Genomic DNA, 26,514 nt, shown 5'->3' with positions numbered 1-26,514 from the left:
ACTTAAGGGACTGAGGGGGCGCCAACTTTTGGTTTTTGGGGTGCCTCTCCGGGGAATGCCAGGCAGTGATAGCGCATGGGGCAAGTGGTGCCATTTTAAGCTGTGGTAGCGGAAGGGGTGTGCCCTTCACCTAAATAGCATCAATAAGCGGGTATTGAAAGGGGCCATAGCCGCATCAGTTGGTGGGACCATGCACGGGCCCCACTACTCTTAGGGGGCTGTGAGGGGTGTGCGGTGGTGTTTTTTGGCAAGCCAGGAGTCTGGAGGATCCCCTCGCTGCCATGGCCTCGAACTGCACCGGGGGCACGGCCTCGGCGAACGTCGGCGCGGCTATAGGAGCGGCGCTGAGCGCTTCCAAGACCAAGACGAAGAAGAAGCATTTTGTGTGCCAGAAGGTGAAGCTCTTCCGGGCCTCGGAGCCGCTCCTCAGCGTCCTGATGTGGGGAGTCAACCACACGGTGAGCAAGAGAGGCATGCAAACGTAGGTAGTTCCCTAATCCCACTTCCCTTTAGTCACGCACAGGCAGAAGACGAAATATGGCACCCATCCATCTCCATTAGGAGAGGTACACCTTATCATGCCATGAGTCTTAGTGGCAGATCTTTTGCATCACCTGTTTGTTTGTTTTCAGTGACTAAGCTCGGAAGAACCAGTTCTTACAGGTTCTGTTGCCAACATGGATTAGGATCCATATTCTGCAGGAGAACATGCTTTGCGGAAAAGGGAATTAAAAAGTTCCCATCTTTTGAAATGTGCGGCCTGTCAGTTTTCGTTGCACTGCAGTTTCCATCAGTCCCAGCCGGTGAGGCCAATGGTCAGGGTTGATGGGAGATACCGGTATAGTCTAGCAAAACCCCACCTCTGTATTAAAATAATCTGGTAGTGTGCAGAGCAGGATATAATACTCATAATACAAGAACTTGGGGTCATCCACTGAAGCTGAATATCGGAACATCCAAACGGATGGACTTCACACAGCAGCACATAGTTAAATTCTGGAAGAGGCCACCACAAACTGTAGTGGTGGCCACCATCTTGGATGATTTCAGAAGGGGATTAGGTAAATTCATGGAGGATAAGGCTATCAGTACCTACTAGTCATGATGATTATATACTACCTCAATATTGGAGGCAGTAAGTCCCCAGTTGCTAGGGATCACGAGTGCAAGAGGGCTATTGTGGTCATGTTGTGTATGGGCTTCCCATCAGCATCTGGTCAGCCACTGTGAGAGCAGAGTGTTGGACTAGGTGGGCCTTTGGTCTGATCCAGCAGGGCTTTTATGTTCTTGCTAAATGCTGTGTGAAGGGGTAACAGCACTGTGTTTAATGAACTTGAAGGAGGACCCTTCTACGTAGATGTCTTTCACATCGATTTCACACAGTGTGATAGGTAGGTACAAGTCTACCTCCCAGTTTACCTTTTCTAGGGTTGCTTTCCCTGTTGACCCTTCTCTTCAGCTGTCATGGGAAGAAGAGACAAAAGGTTTTTCAGCCACTTCAACAATTAACTCCGCAGCCCTACATGTTTCTGCTCAGAAGTAAGCCCAATTTCCTGCAGTAGCACTTACTCCCAGATAAGTACAAGTAGAATTGCACCCTAAATCAGATCTAAGCAAATAAGTTTCCACTTTTATATTGGCTTGAATGTGTCTGTTTGGAGTAAGCTGAACACCACAAACTTGTTTCTATAAATACATTATTTTGCCGTGATGAATTCTGAAGCTGAACACCACAAACTTGTTTCTATAAATACATTATTTTGCCGTGATGAATTCTGATTTCTTGGGTTTAATCATTCACAGTTTAAAACATGCATGCATACTTTTGGATGGTGGTTTGGCGCTTGATGAGGCTTGTAAAATATTCCAAATATTTTTCCAACTATTATTGGTGACCAGGCAAATGAGATTCTGTCAGCCTTATTCAAAACCCCTCCTTTTACACCAGGTAACGGAAACGAGTGGTGACTTCCTCTCTTGAGGACAGAGCTGTTTTGCTGAATCTGGGTTTCAATCCCCATTCATCTTGAGCTCGCTCTATTGCAATTTTTTGCTACTCTATTGGTCGCTTGTGTAAAATGGGAAGAGTACCTTCCTGAGTTTCTGGGTGGAGAGTGAGAGAAGATGGCAACATTTTCAATATGCAACAGTGTGCCGGATAAATGCTACACAAACATCTTATCAAATGTTGCAATTTAATAGTCGTTTTGGTTGCAATCATTTGTACACCAGCCACCCACGTGTTGTGGAACTCCAGTCCCCATGAGCCAACGGGCATGGCCAGGGGGTTGATGGGACTTGTTCAACATCTGGAGGACTGCAAATTCCACGTTTCCCACCTGTGCCCTATAGGTGTTTGCTAGCTGTGATTGATAACATGGCCCCAGATAACTGGCGGGGCTTTTATTGAGTAGCAACAGAGCCCCCCTCATACCTGCCAACTCCGGGTCGTAAATATCCGGGATCGGCAGCGCGCGCATGACCGGAAGTTGCGTGACGCAACTTCCGGTGGCGCTTCGCCCTTCTATGGGCACCAGAAAATGGCGGCGCCAGCGCCAGAAGTCACTTCCGCGCATGACCGGAAACACGTAAAAGCGACTTCCGGCGCCGGCGCCGCCATTTTCTGGTGCCCATAGAAGGGCAAGCGGCACCAGAAAAATGGTCGGGTAATTAGGGTTGCTAACAATTGCATTCTCCTCCACTCATAGCTGCCAAGTATCCCAATTTAAGGGACAATACCGGGATTTTTCGCTAAACGGGAGACCGCCGGGAAACGGTAAGAAAAAAGGGGTTTTCCCGGCGGATACGGGATACTTGGCAGCTATGGCCCCCCTCCTGTGGACTGGGAACAATGCTGTCTGTTCAGGAATCTTAAAACCCAATTGTGTGCAGGGGTCAGCAAACTTTTTCAGCAGGGGGCCGGTCCACTGTCCCTCAGACCTTGTGGGGGGCCGGACTTGTTGTTGTTTAGTCGTTTAGTCGTGTCCAACTCTTCGTGACCCCTTGGACCATAGCACGCCAGGCACTCCTGTCTTGCACTGCCTCCCGCAGTTTGGTCAAACTCAATAGTCTGGGGGGCCGGACTATATTTTGAAAAAAAAAATATGAACGAATTCCTATGCCCCACAAATAACCCAGAGATGCATTTTAAATAAAAGGACACGTTCTACTCATGTAAAAACACCAGGCAGGCCCCACAAATAACCCAGAGATGCATTTTAAATAAAAGGACACATTCTACTCATGTAAAAACATGCTGATTCCTGGGCTGTCCGCGGGCCGGATTTAGAAGGTGATTGGGCCTTAGTTTGGGGACCAGTATATATGCATGTGAGAGGGGGATGGATTATTCAATGGTGTGAATATTTGCACCATGCATAATTTGTATTATGCATGGTGCAAATATTCCCCAGGACTTTCACATTCCATGTGATCAATATGGTGGTGTTGTCTTATGTGTCATACATAAACTCTGTGAAACCACACCCCACTCTCGACAAAATGCAGTAGCAAGTTGAGAGAATGTCAACTTCGGCAACGTGTCTTGGTCAGCAGGAAACTGGAGGGCAAAGGAGACCTGCATTATGATTTTTTTGTGTGTGTGTAGGGCTTGATGAATTGAGTAAAGAAACTGGGCGGCTTGAATTTACAAGCAGTGCTTTTGCTTGCTGCAGCCGACCTGTAATTTTGTAATATTGATTTAATGGCGCGTTTTGTTGCAACTGCGTTATTCAATTTGTTTCAAGTTGCCTCAAGTAATAGGAAAGTGGCCAGGCAAATGCAGTGAAGAAAAAGGAATCGCTTTGACCAATCCTGCCAGATCAGTTGGGTAGGTTTGGGTTGGACGAAGGGTCACATAGTTGTTAATCTGTGGGGTTTCTTGTTGGCAGGGGAGGCTTAAAGATAATTAGATGCATTTATGGGACGAATGGCTTTATCTGCAACGATTAGTCCCAACAGCTCAATGGAGCCTCCACGTGGCAGGGGTAGGATACCGCAGATTGCTGAGAGCAAACCACAGCTCTTGCCTTAATGCCCTGCCTCTGGCCTTCTTGGAGGCACCCTGTCAGACATGGGAGAGCTTTGCTAGTTGCCCCTTCAGTGTGGCTCAAAGTTGGCAGTTCATGTGTCCTCAGAGAGACGGTTTGACTTCTTAGTCATTTGGCTCTTCTCTGAAAACAAATTGTGTGGATTTCTTTATTGTAGTTATTATTATTATTATTTTGTTGTTGTTGCTGTTGTTATCATTATCGTTATTAATAATTTGGTAGTTTTCCTGTTGTCATTCTGTCTCTCACGGCTACAATAAACCTACCATTAAAATTATGGACCGGTCAATTCTTCATCAGGGGGCAAACAGGCAAATTTAGCAGGAGATCAAATACTTCTCCCCCCCCCTCACTGTATGCCATGTTGAGTAGAAAGGATCAATTTTTGATGAACCACTGAGGCCTCTCTGGTTATATGTCAGATGTTCCGACAATGCAATGTCCCATTCTTTCGCTAGCCACTCTTCCTGAGAAGGAAGTGATTTGGACTCCCAATGGGCAGCCACTGGCTGTCGCAAGAAGCATGAGCACAAGAGATTTATGCGTGATAGATGTGTTGGTCCCACACTCCAAGGATAGCGGTGCCAAAGCTGGGTCTGAGAAAAGTACCTGTGAAGTAATTATGGAGATACAGTGGTACCTTGGTTCTCAAACGCCTTGGTACTCAAACAACTTGGAACCCAAACACTGCAAACCTGAAAGTAAGTGTTCTGGTTTGCAAACTTTTTTTTGGAAGCTGAACGTGCTCTGTTTTGTGTGTTATGCTGACGATTTAAGTGCCACATTTCTGTTTTGAGTGTTATACTGAGGTCTGTCTGTTTTTGCAATTTATTTTGCATTTTTGTTTTTGCGGATCTTTTTGTTTACTTTTTGTGACTGTGTGGAACTCAGTTCAGCTACTGATTGATTGATTGTGTGACTGCAGTACATGGTTCATAGCTTTCATTTTATGGATCAATGGTCTCGTTAGATAGTAAAATTCATGTTAAATTGCTGTTTTAAAAGTCTGGAACGGATTAATCCATTTTGCATTGCAGTGGTACCTCTGGTTGTGAACGGGATCTGTTCCGGAAGCCCGTTCGCAACCTGAAAAGGCCGCATCCTGAAGTGCCGCGTCTGTGTGGGCGCATGACGTAATTCGGCACTTCTGTGCATGTGCAAAGCATGATTTAGGGTTCTACGCATGCATGCGCGCCAAACCCAGAAGTAACCCGTTCCGGGACTTCTGGGTTCGGTGCGTCCGTATCCCGAAAAGACACATCCTGAAGCGGATGTAACATGAGGTATGACCAGGCATCCCCAAACTCTGGCCCTCCAGATGTTTTGGCCTACAACTCCCATGATCCCTAGCTAGCAGGACCAGTGCTCAGGGATGATGGGGATTGTAGTCCAAAACATCTGGAGGGCTGAAGTTTGGGGGTGCCTGGAAAGTGCACCTTGGTTTTGGGATGCTTTGGTTTTGGAATGGGCTTCCGGAACAGATTAAGTTGGAGAAGCAAGGTACCACTGGAGTGTCAAAAGTTTGGATCCAGAATTTCTGAACTATGCAACAATCCCATCACATGTGAAGCAATGGTTCATTGTGTCCACAACTCTGCCAACATCAACTGAAGTAGCCTTTGCCAATTCTAAGTAGGCGGAGTGGAGTCCAAGGCTATCTTAGCAATGTTTTCAACATGGCTTCCTGTATTCTTACAGAGATGGCTTTAAGTGGGGGTTATTTAGACCACAGGGACCCAGGTGGCGCTGTGGTTAAACCACTGAGCCTAGGGCTTGCTGATCAGAAGGTTGGCGGTTCGAATCCCTGTGACGGGGTGAGCTCCCGTTGCTTGGTCCCAGCTCCTGCCAACCTAGCAGTTCGAAAGCACGTCAAAATGCAAGTAGATAAATAGGAGCTGCTACAGCGGGAAGGTAAACGGCGTTTCCGTGTGCTGCTCTGGTTTGCCAGAAGCGGCTTTGTCATGCTGGCCACATGGCCTGGAAGCTATACGCCGGCTCCCTCGGCCAATAATGCGAGATGAGCGCGCAACCCCAGAGTCGGTCACGACTGGACCTAATGGTCAGGGGTCCCTTTACCTTTTTATTTAGACCATATTACTTCCCATACTTGATCCTCTATCCAAAGGCCCATATTACTCTCCCACATTGATTGTAGCCCCTGGGAAGAGCCCGATACTTTACTAAGTAGAATTTTGTAGCTATTGGAAGCCCTACCCTTATTATTTAAAGGTAAAGGACCCCTGACAGTTAAGTCCAGTCGCGAATGACTCTAGGGTTGCGGCTCTCATCTCGCTTTACTGGCTGAGGGAGCCGGTGTTTGTCCGCAGACAGTTTTTCTGGGTCATGTGGCCAGCATAACTAAGCCGCTTCTGGCGAAACCAGAGCAGTACACGGAAATGCCGTTTACCTTCCCGCCAGAGCGGTACCTACTTGTCTACTTGCACTTTTTTTGGCATGCTTTCGAACTGCTAGGTGGGCAGGAGCTGGGAAAGAGCAACAAGAACTCACCCCATCATGGGGATTCGAACCGCCAACCTTCCGATCGGCAATCCCTAGGCTCAGTGGTTTAGACCATAGCACCACCCGTTTCCCACACACCCTTATTATTTAGGATCTCATTAATACAAAGTAGTTCAAAGGGAGGAATCATGGCTTGCTGCAAAGGAGGAACAAAGCGGTTTCCTATGTGGACAACGTGTTTGTTCACATCCCAGCTTTATACGCCAAGATATAACCATCCAAGCTTGGCCAATGCGTTCATAAGGCTGGATTCCAGTTCCCACAAATGCGTGGCACAGGCAGCTGTAGCCTCAGGATTGTACCTGCTCAGTAAACGCAGCCGGGAATTCAGTGTGGCAATGCATTAAGTGTGTGGTTGAATATAAATCTGGTTTCTGTTCTGTACAATTCTGCAGGTCCTTACTTAGTGCTGACTCTCCCAGTGAAAGTTTAATGGGGTTTCTTGGCTCTGCCAGTAAATACAAGTGCCAGCAGTACAGATGGTTTTCTTTTCCCTCTCTCCCTTCACTGCCTATTTAGATTTTGTCTTTCTTTTTTCAGATTAACGAATTGAGTAATGTCCCTGTCCCAGTTATGTTAATGCCAGATGACTTTAAGGCCTACAGCAAGATTAAGGTGGACAATCATCTTTTCAACAAGTGAGTAATGAACGTAACTTTTGATCTGATCCCTCCCTTGATAGAGGAACTTCAGTACTGTATATAAATAGCTGGTTTCTTTTTACCTGATGTACAATGCTGTATCGTCCATGATTTCGCAGGAGTCACTTTGCAATTGAGGTGAAAGAAACGAGATGCATAGACCGGAGAAGAACGTAATTTTATATACAATTTCCCACGTGTCCATCTGTGTACTCTAAACCCTGCAGGTGTATGGATATGGCTTGGAAGCTGCAGCTCATCTTTTGAAAAAGACAGGCCATGGGAAACACTACAACTCTCCGATTCAGGCCCAGCTGCATAGGGCTACTTACACATTTTTATGCTTTCAAGCCCAGTTTGATGTTCTGATTACATTTTCAGCCTATCATGGCTTGGGACCTGCATACCTTAAAAGGGGCACCTCCTTCCATGTGTTTATTTTCACTTAGCAAAATTTATATATCAGTTCATTTTATAAGGAAAGCTCTCAAGCGGTTTGCAAAAATGTAAAATGTAACTTCTACAGGTCTGGATAGGCTTGCCTGCACAAAAGTGCTTTAAGCAGAAGCCGAAAAGAATATGCCACAGGAAGCAATTGGCAAAACCCTAAAACTCATGATTTTTTTATTTCTGGGGGAATGAATGGATTTTAAGTGAACAGCACCCGATGTGTATATGTGTGTTCTTGGGGTGTTTGTGAAGTTCAGTGATATAAATAAACACCCTATATGCAAATGCTATGGTTTTGTGTGTTTCAGATTCATTCCATCATTCAGCAGTTTAAACCTGTGTTAACAAGAGACAGAGATTTGTATGCAGAAGCATCTTGTATTGCATACGGAAAGAGCTCTTACCGCTTTAGCTCAAGATTAGCTTGCCCACAGTTTCCCCTCCCTGCCTCTGGACAGCTGTTATGAAACCAAGGAACACTTTGATTGTGCATTTTGTGGCTACACCGTTCATTAACCTTGCAATTTTTAGTGCTTAGTGCTTTTCAACTGCTTCTGTATATTTTGACCATGATGTTTTGGAATCTGATTTGAGGCCACCTCATTCTCCTTCAGGAGACTGATATATTCAGGGTAGCATCTACCGTACCTTGCGTAAAAAACCAAGAACAGAATAACTTCCCATAAAAGAAAGGACAATATTTGTTTCTGTCTAAATGTAGCATTTGGGGTGCAGGGAATTCATTTGCCTAGCCCAGACATCCCCAAACTGCGGCCCTCCAGATGTTTTGGCCTACAACTCCCATGATCCCTAGCTAAGAAGACCAGTGGTCAGGGATGATGGGAATTGCAGTCCAAAACATCTGGAGGGCCGAAGTTTGGGGATGTCTGGCCTAACCTTTTAACATAAGGGTGGGGAACAAACCAGCTGGGGTTAGTATCCTGTGAGCACTTACCTGGGAATTTGACCTGTTGAACACAGTGGGACTTCCAAGTAAAGAGGCATAATACTGTGCTGCAAATTGATACCTTGCCATAATATTTGCAAAAATGTTTCATAGATGTTGATAAAAGGGAAGGAGAATTTCCACTGCACCTTTTAAGAACTCTTCAAGGGGTTATGCCTTGGTCTTCTGCAGCAGGACACTAGCACTATGTTAGTTGTACAGTCATACCTTGGAAGTCAAACAGAATCCGTTCCGGAAGCCGGTTCAACTTCCAAAACGTTCCAAAACCAAAGCGCAGCTTCTGATAGGCTGCAGGAAACAGTCACTTCCGGATTGGCAATGTTTGGGAGCCAAAACGTTCAGGAACTAAGCTGTTTGACTTTCCAAGGTACGACTGTACTCTTGTACTATTCCAGAGCAATGGAGCAGCTATCTTCGGAAATACTTTCAACGTTTGTGCATGGGGAGCATGTAATGATGTAATGCGCCCCAGTTCAGGTTTATGGGATGGCATCTGGTCAGACATGCGCTGGTATAGGTGCCATAACTTCTGCAGCACGTTAAGATATCTGGCTGGCACATACCCACCAATGTGACTCTGCAGAGACACAAGGGGGAAAGGCCTTTACTTGGTACAGATGTAAATGGATCTGGTTGCTATATAACATTAAGCCAGTGTCTTCTGAAAAGCTGGGGGCTATGTCTCTACAAACAGTGCCAGCACCTCTAAGATACGCCTGCTGGGCAGAGTGAAAATACAAGTCCTAACAAGGGTGTCACAGCACACATCAAGAGGAATCACCCCCTTCTCTTCCATTGGATTCGATTGGCAGGATTAAAAATCAGGGAGAGGCTGAACTTTATCTGTTGGTCAGATCAGCTGTAGAGAGTCTTGCTGTGGTGCGATAGTAAACATTGTCAGAGAAAATCTGCCAAGAAAGGAGGTGAACAGGCATGATGTAATCGGGTGGTGGTAGTGATAAATGCAAGGTTATGGAAGGCTTTAACAAACGGCTATCTATAAAAAGGCACAGTAATGAAAACCACATTAAAAGCTGGAGTTGCTATGTGGTTTCACACCGATCCAATTTAGTCCAGGGGTCTGTGCTCTTACGGTGGCCTATGACTATTGCTCCGTTATGAGCCGGCACCAATACTAACATAATTGGGTCACAAGTACTACAGTGACAATGTCAGCATTAAAAATACAGCTCTGATTTGAACCAGGTGGCGCTGTGCATTAAACCACAGAGCCTAGGGCTTGCTGATCAGAAGGTCGGCGGTTCGAATCCCTGCGACGGGATCAGCTCCCGTTGTTCGGTCCCAGCTCCTGCCAACCTAGCAGTTTGAAAGCACATCAAAATGCAAGTAGATAAATAGGAACCGCTATAGCGGGAAGGTAAACGGCGTTTCCATGTGCTGCTCTGGTTCACCAGAAGCGGCTTTGTCATGCTGGCCACATGGCCTGGAAGCTGTACGCCGGCTCCCTCGGCCAATAATGCGAGATGAGCGCGCAACCCCAGAGTCGGTCACGACTGGACCTAATGGTCAGGGGTCCCTTTACCTTTATCTTTGATCCAGCAGAGATCTCCATCAACAGAACAGAGGGGTGGGCTCTTTTTTGCAATCTTGAACATTGCCAAATGCACCAGTTACTGCCATGAATGGTTGTTCTGTTCTTTGGGTGATCCCTCAAGTGTCACAAGGTGTGATACGGATTTGTGGCATTCGTTATTAGGATAAAAGCTAAACGTGAACTAGCATGTCAAGCCACTAAGTGATAGAGCCTAATTATGCAGACCACACTTCCTCCTCGGAAGCCTGCACATGCCCAGGTTGTAGAACTCGTTTGCTACCTGCTTTCGATCGAGTTATAGCAAAAGAACAGTGACTGTCCACCACACAAAATTATATGAATTAAGAGGATTGACATGAGTTTTTGCCATCTTGCGAAGGGGAGATCTCAGGACTGCTCGTGAAGAGGCAGAAGTAATAATTCCTTTAAAAAAAGGGGGGTTTAATATTAGAGAACAGTTTTCACTTGTGCTCCATCAAGCATGGAGACGGTGAGTTAGTGCGTATATAAAACCAAATTACATCTTAATGCTGAAAGACAGCTTCTCTGCATCTGCTTCCAGGGAGAACCTCCCAAGTCGCTTCAAATTCAAGGAGTACTGCCCACTGGTGTTCCGAAATCTCCGCGAAAGGTTTGCGATTGACGATCAAGATTATCAGGTACGGAGCTTGGTGGCAGCACTTCAAGCAGTTGGATGAGTAGAAACAAGAGGTTGCAATATGTTGGGAGTGGTTTTTGCAAAGGTGGTGTTTTTTTGGGGGGGGGTTGTTCAGGGGATTGGGGTTTGCTTGCAGGGTGATGCCACTGGGGAAGTCCTTGCAGGAGGAAGCTTGCTTAACTGAAAGTAAGACAGATCTAGAGTGAAGGGTGCAGGATGAGCCAAGGGCGAAAGAGTAGTCCTTGGGGCCAAGATAGGAACTAGCAGAGTTACTTTGTGTGGGGATGAGATTGGGAAGTGGGGAGGTTCAAGGAGGAGGAGGAAGAGGAAGATAGCAATAGCTGACTGTGCAAGCAATGGAAAGGAAAGCCTGCAGTACTGTGGCAAATTCAGAAGTGCAGAGCCCCTTTATGATAACCACTGCCACGCCTCTTCTGAGATTATATACAACTTTCTAATATTGTACAATACTCTTAAAATTATACAATAATAGTAATTAAGGACGCTGTGCAATGATTGGTGCAGATCTCTGTGTGTTTCCTTTCGGCTAAATCTACTGTTTTCTGCGCACGTACATGGGCAATTGATTTAGAGTACTTATTTTGGAGTGACTTAAATTGTGTTTTCTGTGATATCCCATTGTCTGCAACAGAGCTCATACACCGTTCTCTTGAAATGGAATCACCTTGTGTTTTCGGTGCCCCTAAATGCTTGGGCTTGGGGCATACAGGGGCTATAAATCTCCCCTTTTGTGCTGTCCGGGTGGCTCTCTAAGACATCAGAGACAGGGGCCCTGCTGCAGAAATGCTAGCAGGTCTTTGGCCCCCCTGTCCCTGTCCCCATGACCACTACACCGCTAGACACAGTGAAGATCTGTAGTAGATGTGCAGCCCAAAACTGGCATAGTGCAAAGTGCCAGCCTCTTCCCGGAAAGGCTGGTGTTTGAGTGTGTTTTCAGGGGCAAAGGTCTGGTCTAGAAATCGATCGCTACTCTGGAATGCAATCCTGGTATATGAGCTGTTATACCAGCTTTTATCAGAAAACAGAAGAGGTTTCTACACCTGCAGCTGTTTCAAGCAGCTTTGGAAATATACTGAATACCCAGAAGGGGTGTGTGTGTGTGTTCATGCATGGTGAGTGAGCTTTCAGTGAACAAAGGGACATGGTGTTTGCTGTCCATGTGCTTCCCTCTGTTCCCTTTCCCCAGTGTACTCTAGGCACCCCTTTGCACACTCCCCACCCCCAAACCTTAGCTCTGTCGGTCATCAGGGAATGGCTTCAAATGCGGAAAGCAAATAGGACTGCTAAAACTAGATCGAGGTATAATTAGAGAACTGATTCCGAAGAGTTAGCTACTTCGATATTTTATTGCTAACCTTTCCCCTTGGCTGAGCAGTTAGAATATTCATAAACATTCCATCCAGTGATTAGTGGGGTTTCCTAAGGGGCAGCCATTTTTGGATGTTCAAAATGCATTGGTTACCTTTTAAAGTCAGCAGCAACAAACAGACAGCAACTCTTGGTTTCAATTGCAAAAAAAAAAAGTTTAAAAATGGGATGATTGCAATGCCAAGGATCTGAAAGATGAGGGACGTAGTGTTTTGCTTTGTTCACAGTGCTCTATGTTAAGGGGAGCGGGTGGCGCTGAAGGTCTGTGGTGCGAATCCTCACAGCGGGGTGAGCTCCCGTTGCTCTGTCCCAGCTCCTGCCAACCTAGCAGTTCGAAAGCACACCTGTGCAAGTAGATAAATAGGTACTGCTGCGGCGGGAAGGTAAACGGCGTTTCCGTGTGCTCTGGTTTCCGTCACAGTTTTCCGTTGCACCAGAAGTGGTTTAGTCATGCTGGCCACATGACCTGGAATACTGTCTGTGGACAAACGCCGGCTCCCTCAGTGAGATGAGCGTCGCAACCCCATAGGCGCCTTTGACTGGACTTAACCGTCCAGGGGTCCTTTACATTGACCTTTTACCTATATTAAAGTTCAGGCATGCCAACGTAATGGAGTTCTGTCGTGCACAAGGCCCTGCACCCTACTGGCATGGCACGATGTGCTTCTGATGCAGCCTTCAATGTGCTTCTTACTCCTGCATCAAGTGAGGTTCAACTTTCACAGGGCTGGTCTGAAGAGGCGGCTGGGGCATCTCCTACTTGCTCTTCTGTTTTCCTCTTTGTAGAATTCCGTGACACGGAGCGCCCCGGTGTACAGTGACTGCCACGGCCGTTGCGGAGTCCGTTTCCTCACCACCTACGACCGGCGGTTTGTCATCAAGGCGGTGTCGAGTGAAGATGTCGCAGAGATGCACAACATCCTGAAGAAGTACCACCAAGTAAGGGAGCACTAACTTAGCATGACTGGGAAGCGCTATTTCTGTTGATGCCTGTATTCTGGGTCATTTCTATGGGAGCTTCCTGCCCTCCCAGCATTGGCCAAGAAAGCAGTTCTGATTATCTGCTTTGCTAGGTTCCCACAGTAGAGGCAGGTTGTTCTCCTCAGTCCCACTGCAGTCTAAATTGACATTTCTGGTACTGAATTGAACTAGTTCCTACTCTGGTTTTCCAATGCAGGGTAAGCAAGGCTTTCACCATGGAAACCCAAATCTGTACTAGAGAATGTATCCCTGAGTGTACGACAGTTCGAGGAGGAGAAATCAATAATAATAATAATAATCACTTTTCTTTAATAACAACTACTGCGGTACTACTACAACTTCGTGGGGTCACGAAGAGTTGGACACGACTAAACAACAACAACTACAACTTTGGGCGACTCCCAACAGAATATTAAAAACCTGATAAACCATCAAACATTAAAAACTTCCCTAAACAGGGCTGCCTTCAGATGTCTTCTAAAAGTCAGATAGTTGTTTATTTCCTTGACATCTGATGGGAGGGCGTTCCACAGGCCAAGTGTCACCACCGACTAGGCCCTCTGCCTGGTTCCCTGTAAGCTCACTTCTCGCAGTGAGGGAACCACCAGAAGGCCCTTGGTGCTGGACCTCAGTGTCCAGGCTGAACGATGGGGGTGGAGACGCTCCTTCAGGTATACTGGGCCGAGGCCGTTTAGGGCTTCAAAGGTCAGCACCAACACTTTGAATTGTGCTCGGAAACATACTGGGAGCCAATGTAGGTCTTTCAGGACCGGTGTTATGTGGTCTCGGCGGCTGCTCCCAGTCACCAGTCTAGCTTCCGCATTCTGGATTAGTTCTAGTTTCCGGGTCACCTTCAAAGGTTTCTTTTACAGTGGTGCCTCAACTTACAAATTTAATCCGTTCCAAAGGCACCTTCGTGGGTCGAAAAATTCGTAAGTTGAAAAGCGCCATTGGAAACACGATTCCCCACAGGAATGCATTGGAAACGGAAAAATTCGTAAGCCAAAGCAACCCCATCTAAAAATTCATAAGTTGAAAAAACCCTATCTAAAACCGCTGTGGGTTTCCGTTCGGATGTCGAGAAATTCGTAAGCGTGCGGCCATTTTCCCCATTCGTAAGTCGAAAAATTCGGTTGTCGAGTCGTTCGTAAGTTGAGGTACCACTGTATCTAAAAAGAAATAATCCTTTCGGGTTCCAAACTCTTATTGTGAAATGTTTCCTCTTTTTTTGTATGTTGGTAAGTGTCTCAAATATACTTGCAAGATTTGTCCCTTTTGATCAAGCTGTGCTGAAAATCTGTGGCCTGATGCTGACGGACTCCTTGTTCTCTTCTTCTCTGCCTCCCCCCGTCTTTAGTTCATTGTGGAATGTCATGGAAATACACTTCTCCCCCAGTTCCTTGGTATGTACAGGCTCACTGTAGACGGCGTGGAAACATACATGGTGGTCACCAGGAACGTGTTCAGCCACCGGCTGACAGTGCATCGGAAATACGATCTCAAGGTGAGGGACATTATAATACAAGCCATCTTGCATGGAGCCACATTCTGCTCATCTGACCACATGAGAAGAACAGGATGTTTGGCCACATGAGCTTGATCCAGTATGCTGTTAATACATTTTATTACATTCCAACTTCTTTCCTGCAGTGGAAAGCCTGACAGTTTTCTTCCTGAGGAGATGGACATTGGTGATGTTTTGATTATTTTACTGTATACCACACGAGAGAGAGCATAGTTAGAAATGCTCAAATAAACAAACTGGAGGGGGAGGAGGGGGAAAGTGGCTTTCAGATATTTCACAGGTTACCCGCTTGCATGTGGATCCTGTCTCTCGCCATGGGAGTGTGGCATCCTGAGAATCTCAGCTTTCGGGGGTTTGGCTGTTGGGTAGTTTTGTACAATTGCATCTGGTGTGCCAGAAGTGCTTTCCAGACACCGCATGGTAGAGGTTATTGGGGACCGCTTGAGGGAACCGGATATTAACGCTGCAGTGTTATTGTGCTCTGGCTCTCTTAGGAATTTCTACATTAGCCTTCTGGGGCCCCTCTGGGCAGTGTGAGAGAGTCTCCTGACCGATGCATAGAATATCTGCCTGCATAGAATTGCTACATGTGTTATGCACGTGGTAGCCAGAAGTTAAATATTTGTGTACTAAGTTCCTGCACTTGTGTGTCACATGTGCAACCATCTTTCACATAGCCCCCCCCAAAAAAAACTTTTAAGCAATCTTAAAATCCGAATTTTCATGTATACTGTGGGTTTGCTTTTTTTGTTGTTATTAATGCTGTGAATTTGGATTTAAGTCTCTCTGTCTCTCACTGCTGGAAATCTCCAAAAAGGCGCTCGGCTATCTAAGGTTCAACATTGCAGGCTACCTTTTCTTTAAATGCTAAGTTCATTGGCTCTAAAATAGGTCTCCACCCCTTTTCTTTCCAGGGTTCAACGGTAGCAAGGGAAGCCAGCGACAAGGAAAAGGTAAGAGTAACGGTCGGGGAAGGCATTCTGAATAAATCTACAAATGTTGTTGCTGTCACTATCATTCTGGTAGGCTTATAGGAAAAGGGAAGCAGTTCTCCCTTAGCTTTAGAAGTGTGTGCTGGGTGTTGGAGAGGTGACTGAATAGCTATAGAGCTTCATCTCCCCATTTAACTCATAACTTTGCTTGCCAATGTTAGAGAGAGCAGGGAGCAACAGTGGCCCCTGCCTCTCTTGGTGTTTCATTCTGTTGATTTTAAATAAAAGAGTGAGAGACAGAAATGGGTATAGCAGAGAGAGAAAGAAGGAGAAAAGGGGAAAGGGGGATATATAGCACAGAGAAAAATGGATGAGAGGGAGGGACGGGATGCTCCCATCTTTGGCTGTGGTCCCACCCACTGTTACCATGTGGTCCCTGCTGGATTCCTCCTTAGGATATGCAGCCCTCGACAGTGGGGAAAAAGGCGGCTTAGCCCTCTGTTAATCACCAGACTAGCCAACTAATATTTCAGCTCGTTTAATAAGTGAGGACCCCTTTTGATGGGTGTCAGAGAAAAGGGCACCCTAGTTTGGTTATCGAGGCTGTTCAGCGCGGGTTTCCTGGTAATCGTGATTGCTGGATATACAGTGGTACCTCGGTTTAAGTACACAATTGGTTCCGGAAGTCTGTACTTAACCTGAAGCGAACTTTCCCATTGAAAGTAATGGAAAGTGGATTAATCCGTTCCCGACGGGTCCGCGGAGTACTTAAACTGAAAGTACTCAAACGGAAGCATACTTAAACCGAGGTATGACTGTATGTGGACTGTGCAGCTGGTACGCTTCTAGAAAGTTGCTCCTCCCCAAACCAGAGGATCTGATCCAGTTTGGCTGGACTTGAGAGACTTGTTTGAGCCATAGGATTCAGCGGGGGGTGGGGGGGAGTAAGTGAGCACAGTGGGTCAGGTGGAGATCTCCAGTAACTGGATAGTCCAATGGGCAGCTGGTTGCCTGCCCCGCCTGTCCAGGCCTTTCAAACTGTGTGTGTGTATATCTCATCCAGGATTATTATTCTTTGTAATTATAAGCAAACATAACGGCAATTCCTATGGCTTCCCTTCCACCTCCCAAATTATTCTAGATATATGTTTGTCTCTAGTGGGCGGGGTAGGTGGGTGTCTTAAACGGCTTCCTTCATGTTAGAAACGAGAATCTTATCAAATACCTGAAATGATTTCTTTTTTAAAATGCAATGTTTTATTTTTTCCATTTGGTTATTTAAGAAGTATTTTAATTCTCCTCCCTCATTCTGTCCTGTTTTTCGTACTAATCCGGAAAAGCCAGATGGCTTTTCTCCTATTTTAGGGATTGCCAGTTGATTAGATATTTAGATTACCGAATATTTTTAACCTGGCGGGAGTATAAACCTTTCAAACTGTGCATCAGAGCCCTAAAAAAGTCGTACCAAAATGACTTTTGGGACCGGCCTTTTCTGCTGCTCATACCCATCGTATTGGTGGTACGTCCAAAAGAGTGCCTAAGAATCCAGAAGTGTTTTTTTTGGATTTCGATTCTCAGTTGGTTTTGAAAATCAAACTTTTGTGATTGCAGGTTATTGAAAATGGCACTTACCCTGCCAAATAAGCAGTAGCCCCAGAAGACCACAAGCCAGTGCAGTGGGGAGAAGTCTTTTCACTCACACATAAGGAAGTTGCGGAAGAAATAAAATGGCAAAAGTCCCATTTGGCTATAGTTGTTAGCGTACCTGCTGACTTTTGAAAAATGCAGAAGAGGAAGATCTAGGCTTCCGCCCATGATCTTGAGGCCCTCGTCACCGCTAGTACTTGAGCCCACCATAGATACAATATTCATGTTTGGTGAATATTGGTGATGAAGATTCAGATGAAGAGATATATGTGAGTAAGAGAGTCAAATGGGTCACATTCCTCAGTCTGTACCAAGAGCAATTAAGATGCTCCATATAAGGCCGTAGGATTTTGATATTCTGCTTTGTGCAGATTTTGACCTAAGAATTCTGAACAGCTGAGCCCATTTAGCTGTTCCTAATATCTGATCGCCAGGCGCCTAGACAGATAACTCCAGGAAACTCCCAAGCAGAGCATGTTCCCTTTTTCCTTGTCTCCAAAATCGGATGATCCAAGAGCTTTGTCCCTAAACAGAAAAGTTCTGTTTCTGGCTAGCGTTTTTGGCTAGCCAGAATTTTGTAGACAGGCCCCTTTGACCCGTACGCAAGGCTACACTGTCATTCTTGAGATGGGTGAGAGAGAACTGCACCCGGGACTCGTAAGTGTGGCAGCACTGTGGCCTTTTATAGTCCCAACAAACCAGAGGAAACCAAAAATTTTCCCAGGGTTGGAGAAGTCACCCTGCAGCCTCAGAAGACATCACAGCTCTTGGTGCCTTTCAGTCTGCTGCCAGAAGAGTTGTGCCATAGAGAGAGCATTGTTCTGGGTGTTTGAGCTTTAGCCCCCAGTAACCTCCGGCCGATAATTCCCGTTGTATATATTTCATCCCCTCCCTAAACACTTCCAGCATCGAATTTGCCTTTCCTATAACCTCAGAGAGCTGACATTTTTCCGTGAGCATCCTGTTATGACCAAAGCCTCTTTCCTGGACCTCTTTGGATCTCATCCAGCCTCGACGTGAAATTGAGGGTTGGTTTTTTTGCACTTATTCCAGTTCCATCTTCTCTCTAGGCCAAGGACCTGCCGACCTTCAAGGACAACGACTTTCTGAACGAAGGCCAAAAGCTCCACGTTGGAGAGGAAAGCAAAAAGAACTTCTTGGAGAAGTTGAAGCGAGACGTCGAGGTAGGGTTTGCTTGAGCGGAAATGCGAATGAGCGGAAAGCTTGTCCACAAACCTGGATAGGATAGGTGGGGGATCTTTGCAGACTCATTTCACCCCTGTAAGTTAGAATGCTTGTGGACATGATTTGAAATATGTTTGAATTAGAGCTTTGTGTGAGCCAAAGTGCCCACTCACACAGGGTTTGGCGCTCAGGTGGACAAGTGCCTTTGGCCGGGGATTAATTGGCGGCAGGATGACTGAAAGCCAGTAGTCAGGAGCACAGAAGGTGGATGCAGTGGTCTCCATCAAGGACAAATAGCCCGGGCTGGACAAACGCAGGAGTTTTGTATCAGCCAGTCAGTGGTGCTGGATTGGTTATCTGGTGTCACCTGACTTCTTCAATAGGAGTATAGCATCTAGATCAAGGGAAGTAATAGTACCACTGTATTCTGCTCTGGTCAGACCTCACCTGGAGTACTGTGTCCAGTTCTGGGCACCACAGTTCAAGAAGGATACTGACAAGCTGGAACGTGTCCAGAAGAGGGCAACCAAAATGGTCAAAGGTCTGGAAACGATGCCTTATGAGGAACGGCTTAGGGAGCTGGGCAGGTTTAGCCTGGAGAAGAGAAGGTTAAGGGGTGATATGATAGCCATGTTCAAATATATAAAAGGATGTCATATAGAGGAGGGAGAAAGGTTGTTTTCTGCTGCTCCAGAGAAGCGAACACAGAGCAATGGATTCAAACTACAAGAAAGAAGATTCCACCTAAACATTAGGAAGAACTTCCTGACAGTAAGAGCTGTTCGGCAGTGGAATTTGCTGCCAAGGAGTGTGGTGGAGTCTCCTTCTTTGGAGGTCTTTAAGCAGAGGCTTGACAGGCATATGTCAAGAATGCTTTGATGGTGTTTCCTGCTCGGCAGGGGGTTGGACTGGATGGCCCTTGTGGTCTCTTCCAACTCTATGATTCCCAGACTTAAGAGGATTGTGGGCTGTTGTGCGACTGTTCCAGCCAGAACCGTGTGCAGTCCTGACCAGGTGGCAACAATAACTCTGTTTTTGATGCACGGGGGGCTCCCGGTTTGATCCTGGCAGCTCCCGAGGGCATGATTCTCTGCCTCTTTCCTGTCAGCCTCCTCTGGGTTCAAATAACTGCCCTTTCTCTGCACTCCCGGTAGGATTGGGCCCATGCAAAAACGCAGCACAATTTCCTGACCTCAAAGAGGAGGAGCCCAGCCTCTCCTCTGAGTTTGCCTCCTTCCAAACAGGAAGCATTCCCAGGGCAAACACTTGCACAGAAAAACTGGGTGTGTGGAGGCAATTTCCACCCTGGAAGTATATATTTTGAGGGTGTGTGAACGAAGTGTGCCTCCACTTCCAGAATAAAGTTTGCGTTTGTCATTAGCTGGTATGGAGAATGGGGGCTTTTGGAGCGAAAGGGTGAATTTGGTAGATATGTTCTGAATTGATTCTAGAGAGTGAAAACAGGGCTGAAGGAAGGATTAGGAAGAAGGGAAATGTATAGGAGTATACAGGAGTCCAGGGTAAGATGACTAGAGTCTTGAACCTGATGCAGGAAGTTTGAGAGGGATCAGAGCTTGAGATCAGAGCAGCCAGAGACTGAGAGAGAGAGAGAATGTCTTTCTGTTGGCTTCTAGTTTCTCGCTCAGCTGAAGATAATGGATTACAGTTTGCTGGTGGGGATTCACGACGTGGACCGTGCTGAGCAAGAAGAGATGGAAGTGGAGGACCGGGCAGAAGACGAAGAATGCGAGAATGACGGCCTTGGTGGGAACCCCATCGGCTCTTACGGGACCCCGCCTGACAGTCCTGGCAACCTTCTCAACTTCCCCCGGTTTTTTGGGCCGGGGGAGTTTGATCCCTCCGTGGATGTCTACGCTATGAAAAGCCATGAAAGTGAGTGTTTGGGTTCGGGGTGGGCGAATAGTGTGGAAAGGAGGAGATGGGAAGCCCAGTCTAAAGTCCTCTGGATGGAAGCCAGGGTGTTGTGTTGATAGGTTCCCGAACCACAGGCATTTTGTAACAAAATTGTGGCTGGCTAGCCTGAATGAAATTAAAATAATCTGAAATACCTCTTGCAGTGTTTCTCAAACTTGGGTCCCCAGCTGTTCTCGGACTACAACTCCCATCATCCCTGATCACTGGTCCTGCCAACTAGGGATGATGGGAGTTGTAGTCCAACAACAGCTGGGGACCCAAGTTTGAGAAGCATCTCTCTTGGGTATCCCGAGATCCTTGTCTCCCTGAACCACCCCCCCCAACCACCAAAGCTCCCTTGCCTGCCCACTCTTTTCATCCCAGTGCATGACAGCTTGCACCAAACCTTAGTTGTGCACACATTGCCCTCTTAAAACATAGTGAGATAATTTTCCCCCATTGCATTTCATATCACATTTGCACATCATTGTACGCATCGGTACAGTTCGGCGCATTTCCAAGTTGCCTGCTGTTTGTCCACACCAGTGGGTGGAGAGGACACATGGATGCCTTCCAATGGAACACGTTTGCAAATCAGATTGAAACTGGTTCCAGGGCGACATGCATCGGAATATAGTATTTCTCAGAAAACTGCAGGATAGATATAGATTGTGGCTAACATCATCATCATCATCATCATTTATTATTATTTATGCCCCGCCCATCTGGCTGGATTTCCCCAGCCACTATGGGCAGCTCCCAACAGAATATTAAAAACACGATAAAACGACAAACATTAAAAACTTTCCTAAACAGGACTGCCTTCAGATGTCTTCTAAAAGTCAGATAGTTTTTTATCTCCTTGACATCTAATGGGAGGGTGTTCCACAGGGCGGGCGCCACTACCAAGAAGGCCCTCTGCCTGGTTCCCTGCAACCTCACTTTTTGCAGTGAGGGAACTGCCAGAAGGTCCTCGGAGCTGGACCTCAGTGTCTGGGTTGAATGATGTGGGTGGGGACGCTCCTTCAGGTATACTGGGCCAAGGCCATTGAGGGCTTTAAAGGTCAGCACCAGCCCTTTGAATTGTGCTCAGAAGCGTACTGGGAGCCAGGTAGGTCTTTTAGGTTATATGGTCTTGGCGGCTGCTCCCAGTCACCAGTCGAGCTGTCTCATTCTGGATTAGTTGTATTTTCAGAGACACCTTCATTTTTTTAATAAACATTTTTATTAGATTTTCCAATTTAAACATCTAATCCATTTTCAAATTACAGCCATACCTCGACATCCGAACGCTTCGACTTCCGAAGGTTTCGACTTCCGAAGTCGACAACCCCCAGAAGTCTTTTGTTCTGCGCCTGCGCAGAGCGGCGCGCGCGGTTGGTGCATGCGCAGAAGTGCGAAATCGTGCTTCGCGCATGCGCCGTAGCGGCGCTTCAACATCAGAAAACCTCGACTTACGAAGATGGCCGCGGAACGGATCATCTTCGTAAGTCGAGGTACCACTGTATACAAATTATACAAATATCAATTAAACAATTAATCCAAATCTTCTGCCGAATTATACAAATTTAAATTTCACTTCCCATACTTCCGACTCAGAAAGCCTAGTCCTCTTATATTCACTGCTTTCTAATCAATCAAGTCCAGATCTTATCCAATAGTCTATTAAAATCCTTTCAGAGTCACCTTCAAAGGTAGCCCCGCATAGAGCGCATTGCAGTAGTCCAAGCGGGAGATAACCAGAGCATGCACCACTCTGGCGAGACAGTGCGCAGGCAGGTAAGGTCTCAGCCGGCGTACCATCATGTGGACATGTCTTCACAAACCAGTGGTGGGAGTGCACTGGATAGGAAGCAAATTTTATGTGTATGTGTGCACATAGCCCTGGCCTTCCCCAGCAATGTGCAACCACAGCAGGGAGCATTGGGTCTGTTTTGGGGCACACTTGCAGTGCTTATGGATCAATCGTAAGGCCCAGCAGGTCTGGCCAGTGTCCTGTGGGCTAGACTGTTTCCCAGAATCCTTTGAAATGCACACAGGTTTCTGTTTCTTAAGGCTTCCCTAAAAGTTGGGAAATCACTAATCTTGATAACATGAGAATTCCTTGGAGAGAACTCCTGTCTCTTAACAGCTGTTGGTCTTTGCTAGGTGTGTCTGAGCGATGCTTGCTTTTCATTTATTTATTATTGTGGTTCTTTCCCTTGCTTGTTGAAAGCCAGGGGGGCTGGTGCATTGGCAGTGGGAAGGCCCTTTTGGGGGGGGGCGAGAATCAAAACATAACTACCAATCAGGCATAATGAAGCCAATTGGAGAGGTGCTCTGCAGATGCTCAGAGCAGATGCTGACTTCTGGTCATGCTCTGCCACATTGAGATTGTCAGCGAGATACTACGGTCGCCACCCCCTCTGCATCTGTTGGGCTGGAACGGTGGCCTCAACTCACAGATCTAGCCACAAAAACATTTGGCATACTTGGAACTGTGCTTGCCAGCCAAAGAGTAGGCAGCTTGCCCTAAATATGGCTCTTTGCCTGGATTAACCAGTTTCTCTCTCTCTCTCTCTCTCTCTCTCTCTCTCTCTCTCTCTCTCTCTCTCTCTCTCTCTCTCTCTCTCTCTCTCTCTCTCCCTCTCTTATTGTAATCTAATCAGGTGCCCCTAAAAAGGAGGTCTATTTCATGGCCATTATAGATATCCTCACACCGTATGACACAAAGAAAAAAGCGGCGCACGCTGCCAAAACTGTGAAACACGGGGTAAGACATTCCTTTTGCTCGTTCAGAACCTATTGCTGGAAAGTTTTGTGGAATGCCATTCTAGTGTTAAGCGGGGGGTGGGGGGGCATTTTTCTCCCGTCTTTATCCATTAAACAAGTTGTGTCTGTCATTTAAATTCCACTCAGTATTGATCCAGAGTAGATTCCAGTGTCTAGTTAGCAGGGTAACAACTTAAACACGCTGCAGGATTCCCAAAAATAGACCAGAGGCATTTCATCCAGCAGAGCTTTGCTGCTACGGAAGGCAAATGAGCACAATGGTCACAAATCCAATACATTCAGGATTGGCACTGTCCATAAGAAATCCGGTTGTAGCAGACTTAACTTAAACTTTACAATAACTTGTAATAAGTCTAAACCAGGAGTCGGCAACCTAAGGCCCCATGGGCCAGAAGCGGCCCACAGAGGCCGTTTAACCAGCCCACGAGCCGCCCCCGAACTGAGCCACCGAGTTTGCCCTTTTCGTTTTTCAGTGAACTCTCAAGAGTGCTTCCTTCCTTGCCTGGAATTGGCCTGTTTGCGCCCTGTTAATCAGGGCATGTGTGGCGTTTGGATTTTTCAGACCACAGGGGTTGAAGAAACATCAAGACTAAACGAGTGACGTGTTCAAGAAATGTTTGCTAGCTCTACCACTAACCTTAACTCGTAATGCAGGGGCTGTTGTGCCTGTCTTCTGAGCCCCACCCGTATGTCAAGGCTAATCTCCGTAGGGGAAAGGGTCAGCGTACTGGGACCTTGCGGGCCTTTGTAGGTGTGCCTTTGAGCACCATCTTGGTGACCCATGGCCTGGGCCCCATCTTCCAGCTGAGCATTCATTCTCGCTAGTCTCCCATGGGTATTCCTGCCCAGAGCTCACAGAGTAACTGAACATGCTTGAGGAAGCAAAACTCCAGCTTCTTTCAGTGGGTGATTGATGCAGGTCAGTGGGGGGGGGGAGGCGCGGAATTAGGGGTCAGGCGGAAACATTCCTCTTCCCCCAGATCTTTAGCTAATCATACAATTTATGGCCTTTTAAATTGTGTGTGTGTGTGTGTGTGTGGGTGTGTGGCAGGAGTTACTGTTTTCGTTTGTTACTATGGTGTGTATTTTTGTATTTTTATATTACAAGCCGCCCTGCGATCATCTGATATTGGGCAGTATAGAAATTAAACAAGCAAGCAAGCAAATAAATTGCTAGTCTTCCAGACTCTTATCTTTTAAAAATAATAATAATAATATTTTATCCCTTTTCCCATATAGAAAGTTTCATCTGTAGTCACAGTTATATTCCAGTTCCACAAAACTGGTGACTTCCGGCTTCCAAACTCTCAAAGCGATGCACGTTTGGTGGCAACATAGAATTTGCTATAGCACCAACCTTTGCCTGTGAAGGGGGTTTCATTGCTTTAATCTGTTTGTTTTGTTTTCCAGGCCGGAGCAGAGATTTCCACAGTCAATCCAGAGCAGTATTCGAAACGCTTCAACGAATTTATGTCCAATATCCTGACATAGTTGCCTTCCCATCCTTGGCAAGAAAGCGGAGGGAGAAGACAAAGTGGGGGGTGGGTGCAGGATGCGACTTCTAGAGCAACAGGAATGCACCCCACTTTGCTGGGGTGTGATGTTCAGTGAATGTGCGATAACCGTGTGACCTAGCAGAAAACTAACTCATAGCTGTAGGCGTCCAAATACTCTGCTTGACCTGGTGGAAAAGTGGAGGTTTCTCTCTCTCTCTCTCTCTCTCTCTCTCTCTCTCTCTCTCCCTCCCTCTCTCCCTCTCTCCCTCCCTCCCTCCCTCCCTCTCCCCTCTCTCTCCCCCTCTCTCTCCCCCTCTCTCTCCCCCTCTCTCTTTCTTCCTTTCTCCTTCTCTCTCTCTCTCTCTCTCTCTCTCTCTCTCTCTCTCTTTCTTTGGTTGCGAAAAAAATCCAAACATAAACCTGAGGAATTATCTTTGAAGAGTATCACAGTCTCCTGAAGGTCAGACGCAAATGTGAATAAATAGCAGAACTCAACAGACCATTGTCCCTTCGATTGGACCTGCTGTTCTTCACTCCCAGCGAGGAGAAAAACAAACCCCTTGTTGCTTCTTTCTCTAAGAACTGGACGGGAATAACCGTTTGCCGTTTGGAGGGGAAACTGTTACAGCGATGTGCAAAAGCCATTTTAAGTCAATTGAAACGGAGGCTTTCCCCTTTGGGCTACATTTCCCCATTATTATTATTATTTTGCACCAATGTTCATTTCAAAAGAGATGGGGGGTGGAATATGATGACAAGTTGGCTGCTTAAAAATTCATGCAAGTCAAAGGGAGGAAAGCAGTTACAGAAGAATTCTTACGCCTGTCATTCTGGACCACGACAAAGGCCCTTGGCGAAGAGACTGACTCTGAAGTGGGTGTGGCAACATTAAATCATTCTCTGGACCGAGTTGGAAAGACATTTCTTTTGGAGCACCTGGACTCAGTTGCCTCTGTAACATAACTGATGTTCTGCCAGTGTTAAGCTAATCATGGTTCAGCCAACCTTTTTAACCCTGGATCTGGTTGCGAATCCCATAAGACGGTGCTTGCCGTGAAAAGGCCGCCACTTTTTAAAGCAACGTATTGTGATGTGAATCAGTGTGTTGGAAATCTGTCTCCCTGGAGTTTTGGGTAGTTCCACTTTGGGAAGAACCCGATCCTAGAACTTTGGGGGGAAAAAACATTATAAATCGATGCAGCTGACTGTTCCATAACCACTAAGTCTGTGTGCTAGGACAGAACGTTGGAATAATTTGTGCTAGGTTGGTTTTCTTCAAGAAAGCAAACTGTGCTTGCCCCATTTGAATTGCAACTTTTTCTCCCCTTATGGCTGCAGACAGTAACATTGGATTGAACAGCCACGCTTGTTGAAACTGCCGAAGATTTGGAATGCAACGCATTGATTCCATGTTTTAAATCTTATGTGGGGTGGGGTGGGTTGTTTGCGGGTTGTTTTCTTTTTTAAGATGGATATAACAGTTTTTGAGCCGTCACCTTGCAATCAAGACACTTTGCTTACTCTGCCTTGAAACTGTTTCTCACATAGGCCTTTCTTACCCTGAATGTGGTTGTTGGGAAGTTTTGTGTCTTGTGCTGTGTAGTATAGTTCTTGATTTGTGGATTCTGTCTTGTTGAGAATGTGGTGAATGTTTTCTTTCCTTCTTTCCCCGTTCCCTTGTAGTATATGCCCCTTCTTCTCTGACGGGATCGCCCCCTCGCCCGATTATAAAAAGAAAAGTGATTCCACAATTGTAAAGACATAGAAAGTTTTGCAAAACTTGAAAATCGTGGAGTATGCTGTAAATAGACTGAGGTTTCCGAAAAGCCTAAA

At 46.3% G+C, this 26,514-nt stretch overlaps 1 protein-coding gene across 3 annotated transcripts; it reads left to right on the top strand.

Moving 5' to 3' along the window:
• PIP4K2B (phosphatidylinositol-5-phosphate 4-kinase type 2 beta) lies at positions 1-26,449 on the top strand. 3 transcript variants are annotated; one of them, XM_035137252.3, is made up of 10 exons: positions 1-458; positions 7,110-7,207; positions 10,745-10,841; positions 13,016-13,168; positions 14,568-14,714; positions 15,650-15,688; positions 18,385-18,498; positions 20,134-20,392; positions 23,062-23,165; positions 24,596-26,449. In XM_035137252.3, exons 1-10 carry the CDS (start codon positions 282-284, stop codon positions 24,674-24,676), a joined length of 1,269 nt encoding a protein of 422 aa, XP_034993143.1. In that variant the 5' UTR covers positions 1-281; the 3' UTR covers positions 24,677-26,449. The 3 variants fall into 3 exon arrangements, with proteins under 3 accessions (XP_034993143.1, XP_034993146.1, XP_034993145.1); XM_035137255.3 differs by having other exon boundaries at positions 215-481; positions 24,596-26,304; XM_035137254.3 differs by lacking the exon at positions 1-458 and adding an exon at positions 3,235-4,750 and having other exon boundaries at positions 24,596-26,304.
• Positions 26,450-26,514: the final 65 nt, after the last annotated feature.

This window comes from Zootoca vivipara, chromosome 12 (genome assembly GCF_965207765.1).
Source record: "Zootoca vivipara chromosome 12, rZooViv2.hap1.1, whole genome shotgun sequence".
NCBI lineage: Eukaryota > Metazoa > Chordata > Lepidosauria > Squamata > Lacertidae > Zootoca > Zootoca vivipara.
The sequence above is the reverse complement of the archived record's forward strand: the minus strand, read 5'-3'. Positions and strand labels throughout refer to the sequence as shown.

What these genes read in the sequence shown, in the direction of transcription:
- PIP4K2B (XM_035137252.3), top strand. Translation starts at nt 282, where the DNA reads ATGGCCTCGAACTGCACCGGGGGCACGGCCTCGGCGAACGTCGGCGCG. An exon ending in AAGCCAGCGACAAGGAAAAG is followed by an intron (nt 15,689 to 18,384) that starts GTAAGAGTAACG and finishes TCTTCTCTCTAG; the next exon opens with GCCAAGGACCTGCCGACCTT. An exon ending in CCAAAACTGTGAAACACGGG is followed by an intron (nt 23,166 to 24,595) that starts GTAAGACATTCC and finishes TTTGTTTTCCAG; the next exon opens with GCCGGAGCAGAGATTTCCAC.